Source organism: Oryzias melastigma, linkage group LG2, assembly GCF_002922805.2.
Source record: "Oryzias melastigma strain HK-1 linkage group LG2, ASM292280v2, whole genome shotgun sequence".
Taxonomy (NCBI): Eukaryota; Metazoa; Chordata; class Actinopteri; order Beloniformes; family Adrianichthyidae; genus Oryzias; species Oryzias melastigma.
In genome coordinates, this window is record NC_050513.1 from 2,960,600 (window position 1) to 2,970,974 (window position 10,375).

General features: G+C 41.0%; 3 protein-coding genes across 3 annotated transcripts in view; 2 read left to right on the forward strand and 1 right to left on the reverse strand.

Moving 5' to 3' along the window:
- Nucleotides 1–5,782, forward strand: part of fastkd2 (FAST kinase domains 2) — a 10,310-nt gene extending 4,528 nt beyond the window's left edge. The window contains exons 6-11 of the mRNA XM_024294305.2: nucleotides 73–245; nucleotides 2,312–2,469; nucleotides 3,843–4,076; nucleotides 4,154–4,238; nucleotides 5,307–5,421; nucleotides 5,615–5,782. Of these exons, the coding sequence (XP_024150073.1) occupies nucleotides 73–245; nucleotides 2,312–2,469; nucleotides 3,843–4,076; nucleotides 4,154–4,238; nucleotides 5,307–5,421; nucleotides 5,615–5,704 (855 nt within the window). The 3' untranslated portion in view covers nucleotides 5,705–5,782. The remainder of the gene's footprint in view (nucleotides 1–72; nucleotides 246–2,311; nucleotides 2,470–3,842; nucleotides 4,077–4,153; nucleotides 4,239–5,306; nucleotides 5,422–5,614) is intronic.
- On the reverse strand, nucleotides 5,288–9,612 carry LOC112160010. Its single transcript, XM_024294310.2, has 4 exons — nucleotides 9,290–9,612; nucleotides 8,774–9,082; nucleotides 8,578–8,699; nucleotides 5,288–6,451 (listed from the first exon to the last, which is right to left on the reverse strand). The coding sequence occupies exons 1-4, from the start codon at nucleotides 9,366–9,368 to the stop codon at nucleotides 6,338–6,340; spliced, it is 624 nt and encodes a 207-aa protein (XP_024150078.1). The 5' UTR covers nucleotides 9,369–9,612; the 3' UTR covers nucleotides 5,288–6,337.
- raph1b (Ras association (RalGDS/AF-6) and pleckstrin homology domains 1b) overlaps nucleotides 6,048–10,375 on the forward strand; it is a gene marked incomplete in the record, with an annotated part of 61,721 nt that continues 57,393 nt past the window's right edge. Inside the window, 2 exon segments of the mRNA XM_024294304.2 lie at nucleotides 6,048–6,187; nucleotides 7,122–7,242.

The window sequence follows — 10,375 nt, forward strand, 5'->3', positions numbered from 1 at the left end:
TCGTCGATTAGTCGACCGTTAAAATGATCGTTTGTGACAGCTCTAGTTAACACACATCCTGTTTGCGATCAGTTGCTCCTCCTACTGACTGTGTTTGAGGACCTCACCTTCACCCCGGCGGCCCTCATGGAGGCCTACGCAGAGAAGGTGATCGCCCACCCGGACGCCCTGACTCTCAGAGACCTGCTGTGTGTGGTCAAGGTGTACTCCTACCTGAACTTTGACCTGCAGCACCGCAGACAACAGTACGTCCCTTGAGGCTTCGATCGTGTCATAATATGCATAAAAACGCTATAAACTAATGTTTTTTATGGAAAATAATCTCAATGAATGTACAAAATATGTGTTTCTGTAAAAAATAATTCAAGAACTTCTTAAATTCACGACCATAAGGCGCACATAAACGTCTCAAATTTTCTCCAAAACATACGGCGCGCCCTATAGTGCAGTGTGCCTACTGTGTTGTTTTTTTTCTTTTTTTTTTGGAAGGCGGATTACATGAGAACTTTGATGTTTTATAGCCGAAGTGAGCGCCACACACGAAGCGAGGGAGCGTGTGTCCGTGCTCCCTCGCTTCTCTCCACAAGCAGTAAATTCAAACTCAGATTTGTGTTCATGAATTTTACATTTTATGTCAGATTATTTGTTCTCATTGAGGCAACTTGTGAACTTTCAGGCTGTTAATTTTATATGATCATTGTTTGTTAAAGTGCTGGTATCCATATTCATTTCCCTCCTTTTATTCAAATTTCCTGAACTTTTCTTTGATAATCAACACGTTAGTCACGTGCTCCATGTGTGACCGCTAGCAGAAACACCTGTTGGATCGATAACACCACTAGAACTCTGTTTCTACGGTCAGACGCTCCGCTGCTGCTCTGCCTCTCGCGCGTTTTCACCTGCCAATGGAGCAGGGGGAGCGCACGAGGACCCGCCCACTTCATGCGGAAAAGCAGAGAAGAAGAAAGCACTCCGTGATCGCGCTGAATCAGCGCAACTATGTTTTTAGACAAAAGGTGCACGAACGCACGCGGACCCGGGGCCCCCGCCATCTGTCTGAGCGCGTGCACCAGCTGGGAGCACCGATTCGTAGGTTTTAGACAGTTCCGACACTGTGATCTAACAGATAACATAAAAACATCACTTGCACTCTTTTCACCATGAAGCGCTGAGTTGGCGACTCCTGCTGCTGTCGTGCCCAGCGGCCCGTACCGCTCGTTCCTATAACTAATATTGCTTTCTACACATTCTTACTCGCTCATCATACGTCTGGCTGGGGGCGGGGCCTTCCACTGTTTCTGTGACTGAGATAAAGGCTGTCCAAGAGGAGGAAAAGTAGGGACTTTTTTTTATTATTGTCTCGACAAACACAAACAAAACATCACAGTTCAGGAGAGCCAAGCAGGTTACCCGCCCTCCCCGCCTCCTGCAGCACCTGTCTGTTCCCCGGCGTGAGGAGCGAGCAGATGCCGCTAAAGGGAGGATGTCTGTCTGCAGACAGAACCGCTGCGCTGTAACAGGACAAAGACAGTCGTGATGGATTTGTATTTTACTTCTTTATTTCCGATCGGGTCACTGAAAACAGCCCGTGCCAAAAGCTGAGTTCCTGATTGGCTGATGCGATGCAGCACCTGTCAAACTCTGATCTGCTGTGAAATGAAGTCAGACTTTCAAGCGCTACGTGGCACGCGCTCTAGTGATCGCCTAAATGCTGCTTTATATGAGACCGCCCACTTATTAAAAGTAAAGGGATTGGCTAAAACTTCACAGTACTGAAGAAAGTAGAAATGATTGACATGTCCAAAGACCAATAGACCTTCAAGGAAGTGCTGCACTGTTTGCAGCAGCTGCTTTCGGTTTCGGTAGAGCTGCGTAAATCATTAGTGTTTCTGCTTGGAATCAAACTTCGGTGATCAGCCCTAGTTTTACCATGCCGGCGCCCTATGGTCAAGAGCGCCTTATGTGTTTGTTAAATACAGAAAAAGTACCAGTAACTGTAACTGCGCCCTATAACCCAGTGCGCCCTGTGGTCGTGAAAATACGGTATTTAAATGTACAGTTTGCACTTACTGGGTGTCACAACTTGGATTTCATACAGAGGTTCATTTATTGACGTCACATAAAGGAAAACTAAACCCAAATGAATGTTTTTTTACTGTAAAATTGATCAGAAGTGCAGGAAATTTAACCTTTTCTCTTGTTTCCGTTGAGACTCTATTGTGACTGAGTTTGGAAGAAGTGACTCAAAACCAAACACATCTTTCCATCCTGACAGGTGAACTCAAACTTATAGTATTTCTGTCTGCTGCAGGTTTCTGGAGAGCGTCAGCCGTGCGCTGGACTCGTATCTGCCCCGCATGTCAGAGGTGGAGCTGTTAAAGTCTGCGTACTGTCTGTGTCTGATGGGTCACTTCCCGCCGGCGCTCCTGGAGCAGCTCCTGCAGAGGAGCGCGGCTGAGCGGCCTTCAGGTAAAACCGTCCGCAGGTGCAGCGGTGGAGAAGATCAAAAATGTGATATCACAGCGGGAGAAATCCTAAATAAAACAATGACGTGTCAGGGATATCCAAAGGAAGTTTTGAGATTATTATGGGATGGCTTGGTGCCCATTTTGTAGCGAAGTGGGAAGTTTGGCAACTTTTTATAAATAAAGTTTAATTTGAATACATTTTCCCACAATATGTTAAACAGCAATCATTGTGAAATTTCACTCACATTCCAACACATGTACAACAAGGACCAAAGTTTCGTTGACCTTCGACCTCAAGTAGACTAGTGGCCATCTTGAATTTCAACCTAAAAAAAATCCTCCCACAGATTTTGATCTGTCGCCTCCTCACTCCTCGAGTGTCGTCGGGAAGTTACTACCGTAACGTAGTGATGCATGGAATGTTGGCTCGAGCCAATTCTAAAATCATCTTTTAGATACAGCACTTTACATTTACGGACATTATTTCCTTGCAGAGTAAGTTTGCAATCACCATCTTAAATCTACAACCACGACTGAAGTTTTGTTGACCTTTGACCTCAGGAAGGGTCAAGGGTTCTTTGATTATCAAAGTTCCAGCTACAACTTTAAACTCTTCCTAGGGATCTCGATCCATCACCTCGAGCATCACCGGGAAGCAATTTGGGAACAAATTTTGGTTTCAAAGTTTGTCAATTTTGAGGGGCATTAGTAGCATGGCTATCATTCCCCTGCTGCCCACTCTTTTTTAACACATTGAGAATTTATTATGTGAATCGTTGGCTCAAGCTGAATGAAAAAAATATAAAATACGACTTAAACATATTAAAAATGTGGGCGTGGCTAGCTAAAAACCTCTGTTGCTAAGGAAATTCAAAACTCACTTTTGCTGAATCTTCTAAAAAATGAGATAAATCTGTTCGTCACCTCCAGGCGAGCAAAAAATAGAATGGTTGCTATGGAGATAAAACAACAGACAAAACTGCAAACAGCCTTTTTTTTTTCATTTGTGAATTTGTCATATGCACCTCCGACCAGGGGGGAGGGGCAGTAGTGGAGAGTGAGGGGCGTGTGCCAGTCAACAAAGGTTGGGGGAGGGTAGCTCCTCTCCGCCCAGAGTTTTACTCATTTTTATTTTTAACATTGTGCAGATATTTTTGTTGTATTTTAGGATAAAAAATGTACGTATGATGTATTTGAATTGTGACAAATAGCGAGTACTTTTTCCACCCCTCAGACAACCAAATAAATAATATGGTTGCTATGAAGATTAAACCAACACATAAGCCGCCATTTTGAAAAAGTTTTTTTTTTACTAGGTTGATGGTAAGGTTGGGGGCGACGATCGCTTCTTTAATTGTAAATGCTTCTCCTCAGACTCAAAGTTACTCAGGGGCCTGGAGAAAATGTTTCAGATGGTGGAGCTGTGCCTTCGTCTCGACCGTCCTCCTCTTCCTCAACCCCTCTCTGTCCCTGCGCCCCTCCTGGGAGACCCCGACCCCAGTCCGGAGGTGAACCCGCGGCTCTCCCTCTGCTTGAGGAACGTGCTGGGGGGTCGGGCTGACGCCAAGCTGCAGGAGATGGTGGTTTTGGAGAACTTTTACACCATAGGTGAAGAGGGAATCCTTAAAAGTTAGATTCGTTGGTGTAAATAAACATCCATCATGTTTTACTGTGTTGCCTTTCAGACGCTGTGATAACCACTTCCCTGCTGAATCAGGCCCCTGGAGGCCTCGCCGGAGAGCAGAGTTCTCAAGCAGAGGGCACTCAAAGGTAAAGCTGCATCGCTAGAAAAACGCTTTGATGACTAAGCAGGGGGAGCGGATGTTTGGATTTTCTTTCATCTCAACTTTAAGAAAAAAATCAGCTTTTGTTTAAGCAGAAATCAGCAGAAATTCAAAATGTCATGCCTTTTATTAACATAAATTCCTAAAATAAAATGATAAAATTCCTTTTTTTCTGGGAAAAAAATCATTTTTTTTGTTTGTTCAAAGTTTTCCTACTTTAGGATGTTCTAGAATATGTGTCAAAGTTACGGCCGGGGGCCCATAAATAACATACGACATGAACATGTTAAAAAATGTGGGTGTGGCTTGCAAAAAACCTCAGTTGCTAAGGAAATTCAAGATGAACTTTTGCCGATTCTTCTAAAAATGACATAGATCTGTCCGTCACCTCCAGGCAAGCAAAAAGTACAATGGTTGCTATGGAGATAAAACAACAGACAACACAGCAAACAGCATTTTTTTTATTTGTAAATTTGTCACATACGACCCCAATCAGGGGGGAGGGGCGTGTAGCAGCCACCGAAGGTTGGGGGTGGGTAAGGCCGCTCCACTCTAACCTTTATTTTTATCATTTTTTTCCACATTTGTACGATATCTTTGGCAGTGTTTTACAAAATCATTTTGATATATGATGTATTTGAATTTTGACAAATAGCACGTACTTAGGAAAGTATTCCTGGACAGAATGTGTACAATTAAATGAAGTTGTTTGAAAGAAAAACACATGATATAAACCTTAAAGGATTTATTAAATGTGAAATTCTCAAAGCATCTTTTAGCAAAGAGTTATTTTTCTTTAGTCGGAGTCGAAACGTTTTATCCTCAAAAGTATTTGATATGCTTGTAAAAGTGATTTTATTTATTTGATATTTATTTGATAGCCCCTGTGATGATCCTCGGGTTTTTATTAGCCTAATTTCTCATCCTCTCATCAAAATGGTCGTCTTTTTTTTTTTTTCAGCTTCCCTCAAACGTTCGTTTGTTTTGATGCCAGATCGCTGGACGTAAAGTGACACAATTTCCATAATGTTTTTCTTTTTTTTTTTTCTTTTAGAGTCGCTGTCATTTACGTGCCTTATTCTAGTTTTTGCTTCGGTACGTCCCGCCCCCGCGGCCTCCTCGCCGTCAAGATCCGTCACCTGAGGATTCTGGGATACACTCCTGTCCTGGTGAGAAAGTATATTGTTGTTAATCAAGAGCTGATGAAAAATACGCAGTTAGAAAAAGATCGTATTTGTAGTTTTATTGGTTAGAAACTCCATAAAAAAGCCGTTTTCTCATCGATCCGTCCCGTCGGTGTTGCTGGTTTTTCCTCCTTAAATCCCGACATTTGTGTTCATTTATAAATCTCATGTCCTGCAGGTCACGGAGCAGGATCTACAGCGTGACGAGGAGGCGATCCACCTCCTCAGAAGCCAGATTTTCTCAGAAACAGAACCTAAAGACGGCTGAACCCCTTTAGATGTTGTTATTTTGGTGTTAAATTAACGAGGAAACACATTAAAGGACGTTTGAATGTCATTTTCTTAACTCAGAGTCGTGGGAGTTCTTGATTTGTTCTGAGAAAGTTTGATTCCTGGCAGGATATGTTGCACACAAGTGAAGGCAGCATCGAATCGGAGGTGACGGTGGAGAGGCTTTGAAGCCGTCTTCTGCAGAAACACCTGGGAGGAAAAAAGGGAGGAGGAGGACAGGAAACGTTTGCAGCTCGTCGCTGCAGATCCGCAGCCTCACCGAGGCAGAAACAAAGCTGCACCTTTTCTGTTTTTATTCAAGCTTTTGTTTACTTTTTTTTTTTTTTTTAAATTACAGAGACAAGCCCTTTCGAATGTGGTTAAATCCCCCCGTTGAGACACCACCTTCTGTTTCAGCCACAAAGAAAGGGGTTCCCAACAGCAGACGTGTCACAGAAACGATGAGCCACTGCGACAGGAAGTGAGCAAACCAGAAAAAACTTTTTTTTTTTTTTTTATTCTACGCACCGCAAAAGCTACTTCTGCACACGAAGCAAATTCTAGAGTAACAAAACACTCTCACAATCCAAAGAAAATCAAAAAGCAAGTCTCAGTGCTGGGTGTGGAGAGATCAGACGTATCTGGGCGTGGGGTTCTGGAGGCCTCTCTTTTTGGGCCGGTTGCGGGACGGCGGGGGTTTGGTGTTCTCGTAGTCGTTCTGGGAGTCCACGTCATTCAGCTTGAACTGAAAAACACAAGGAGATATCAGTGGATGCAGGTTTATGGACTAAAAAAAGCTTGGTGTAAAATTTCAAAATAAAAGCCAAATTGATTGTATCTGATTTTTAAGGTGGAATGAGTTTCTGTCCGTTCTGAGTAACATAACTCTTTACTCAAATACATCTTCTAAAATGATATGGCAGCAGAAAAAAAATGCTTTAATCATAAAATAATAAGTAACAGAGCAGAAACTGTTCCTGCTTAGAATCTATATCAGTCAAGGACAGAAATAGATGGAAAAAATGCAGAACTTTTAGAAAAAAAAATAGTTTTATTTAGCTTTGTCATGTGTAATTTGTGTGGAAATATCAGTCAAAAGTTTTTAAAGACCTTCCTGATGTTTTTTCTCATGATTAAGGTTCAAAAACAGGATTGGAATAAGAAGAAGTCAATAAAACCGAAAACAAATTAAAAAAATAAAATAAAATAAAATAAACAAAAAACATTTGTAATAAAAAAATGAATTTTATCTGCAAAAAATGTGTTTATTTGCAAAAAACAACTAATATTTTAGGGAATTTACTAATAAACATAAAGTTTTACTTTGAAAGGATCTATGGAAAGCTTAAAAAAGGGCGGGAGGGGGTATCTCAACAATAATTTTGACATTTCTCCTGAATCTTTTATTTTCAAAGCAAAAATGCTCCCAACGGTTCTCCAGTAACTAAACAAAACACAAGACGCTCCTCTTAAAAGTCATGCAAAAGGTTTCAAAGCCGACAACTGTCTCCAGAAATGAACTGCAGCCAATCAAACGTAAGGAAATTCTTTTCCATCAGCAACAATTCTTTCATTTTTGGACCAAGACAAGAAAATATGTAAAAATAATATTATTTCTAAATTTAAATGTACCATAAAACTTCTGTTGAGTAACGCTTTTCTCGAATTGAATAATAAATTGAACAATTAGTGATGAGATAAATTCCTAAGCATTTTCAAAGTAACATCTAACATTACTGACTTATCACCAAAATGCATTTAAAAATAAAAGTTCTTCTTTGTATTTTAATAGAAGATAAATGAAGCCATACTTTTATTTTGAAAAAGCTTTTCTAGGGTAAGCAACAGCCAAACGGGAGCAAATACTAAAATTATATTTTGAGAAACAGCATTTTACATTTACAGGAATTATTTCCCTGCAGATTAAGTTTAAGGTTAAGGTTACCGCCACAATTAAAGTTTTTTTACTTTTGACTTCAGGAAGAGGACGCCATCTTTAAATTTCAAAGAAAAAAAGCACCTTTAGTACCAGGTACAAATTTAAACTCCTCCTAAGGATCTCGATCCATCACCTCCTAACTCATTGAGCATCACTGGAAGTAAATGTTGGTGTTAAAGTGTTTTTGATTTTGAACGGCGTTAGCGTGGCTAGCTCGCTAAAGTGGCGTTCCCCTGTTGCCCACACAATCTCATATTGAAATATTGTGAGGATGTAAAATATGAACCGTTGGTTCAAGCTGAACAAAACACTGAATGAACATTTTTAAAATGTGGGCGTGGCTCGCAAAACACCTCCGTTGCTAAGGAAATTCGAAAATTTACTTTTGCCGATTCTTCTAAAAATGACATAGATCTGTTTGTTAACTCCAGGCGAGCAAAAAATACGATGGTTGCTATAGGGATAAAACAACAGACAACACTGCAAACAGCATTTTTTTTAAAGTTGTGAATTCGTCAAATGCAGATTTGACTGGGGGGAGGGGCCGGAGAGGAGAGTGAGGGGCGTGTAGCAGCTAGTGAAGATCGGGGGTGGGTAGCTCCACCTTCCAACACTTGAATATTTTGTAGTATTTTACAATAACATTTTTAAATATGATTATTATTAGAATTTTGACAAATAGCAGGTACTTAGGAAAGGATTCTTGAACAGAACGTTTAAAGTTAACTAAAGTTATGTCAAAAAAAACATGAAATAAAACCTTAAAAGATTTGTTAAATCTGAATTTTTCAAACAAATTTTTAACCAGTAAGAGTTTTACCTCAAAAGTTTTTGATATGCTTGTAAAAAGCCCGTGGGCCGTAGTTTTAGATTTACATGTAAACCTGATCAAATCTGAGTAAAAACGTCCACGCCTTCAGGGAATAGCTTACCCAGAGGGCAAATGTGGTGATGGTGATGGCCAGGCTGTAGGCGCTGAGTAGCGTGACCACCGTTATCCACATCCATAGTAGCCTGTCTTTTTCTGGGGGGACCGTTGGAGCCGTTCGGGGTTCTGGAAGAAGAAGAAGAAGAAGAAGGGAAGTTCTCTCACCCGGATTCCAGAGCGACTTTGACGACTTATTGTACCTTCATGGAAGACCAGGAACCAGCTTTCACGTTGGGACAGTTTGTAGGGTGGAGGGAATTTTTGGTGGCCCTCACACTTGTAGGCCGCGTCAACTTTCGCCCTGGCTCCTCGGAGCTCGAACCCCATCGAGGCGACCTCGTCCTGGAACGTCACGCTGGCGTTGGAGGGCAGGGACGAGCACTTGCGGGTATTGTTCTCGGTGATGCAGGAGACGTTTGCCGCAGACACATTGTTGATCAGAAGCTTGAACAGAACGTCCTGGGCGGTGACGTTGGGGCACACCACGAACACCCGCTGCAGCTTCAGATCTGAGGAAGAAAAGCGTCAATTCGAGGCGCCCCACTCCCCCAGTGGAATGGGTTTGATATCAGCACATGATGTGTTAGATGTGAAACTGACTGCTGGGTTTTTTGAGTCACTGCTTGAGCTGCAGAATGTGAAGGTCTGGAAACTAGTTTTTTTTTTACTTTTTGGGCAAAAATTCACAATTAAAAACATTTCCATGCACTTTTTACCTTTGATGTCTCCCCCCTGAGAGGCGAGCGATGTCCCGCAGAGCGCCAGGATCAGGACAGTCCAGCAAAACCCCGTCATGGCTTCCTCACTTTGCACAACGCAGAGATTTTTTTTGTCAAAATCTGGTCTCCATCGAGGGCCCTCGGCTGCACGCAAACGTCGAATCTCGGCTTGAGGGCGATCCGCCCCGGCTTCCCCTGCACGTGCTCGCCTCACCTCATGCTCTGCCTCAGATCAGCGCACTCCCACGGCGCTGCCGAGTCTGAAGCTCACGGGCGATCTCTGAAGAGAAAACATCCTGTCAAAAAAAGAAGACACCTCCTCTTCTTGAGTTTCCGTTCCCTCCCAGAGTTCAAAATTTGATTTTTTATACAAGATTAGGCTTTTATTCACACTTTTGTTCAACCTGCAGCATTAGAATCAAACCTGAAATCTGAGTCAGCTTTTATTTGTTAGCATATTTGTCCATCAGAATTCCTAAAAACATCTCTCTAACTAAGAGCAACAACAGACTGAAGTTTTGAACCATCAAAACTATTCATATTTCATTAATTCAACATCATCTGCAGATTTTGACTAAAAGAAAATTTGAAAAAAAACTTAAGAAATCGATAAATGATATAGGAATTAATCTTTTGCTTTTCAGAATAAAAGCCCACATTGATTTTTTTCCCCTTTTGCTCAGTTATTATATTTAATTATTTGTATTTTTCATTATTGTTCTTAATAAGTACAAAATGTTAAATAAAAATTGATTTAAAAATGAATAAATGCGAGCTCCACATGAGATGTTTTATCTTTTTCACTCAATGATACAAAATAATTCTTGGTGGGACTCAAAAAGTGAATTGAATTTATGTTTCTGTGATAAAAATAGTTTCATAATAATGTTCATGAACTTTTTAATCATTTTCTAAAACAGATTGTGTACATTTTTTATGATAGAAGTCAATCATAGCAGGTAAAAATGAAAAAGCTGGAAGAGTGGAAAAAGGGGGCGGGGCGACCAAAATTACGTGATTTGCAGTAAATCAAAAAAAAAAAACTTTTTTTATTTTATTTATTTAGTTATTTATATTTCGTAG

Excerpts from the sequence above, each read along its gene's own strand:
- LOC112160010 (XM_024294310.2), bottom strand. The coding sequence starts at position 9,368 with ATGACGGGGTTTTGCTGGACTGTCCTGATCCTGGCGCTCTGCGGGACA. Across the intron at positions 9,083-9,289 it reads TCAGGGGGGAGACATCAAAG|ATCTGAAGCTGCAGCGGGTG; the intron begins GTAAAAAGTGCA and ends TTTCTTCCTCAG. Across the intron at positions 8,700-8,773 it reads GTTCCTGGTCTTCCATGAAG|AACCCCGAACGGCTCCAACG; the intron begins GTACAATAAGTC and ends TTCTTCTTCCAG.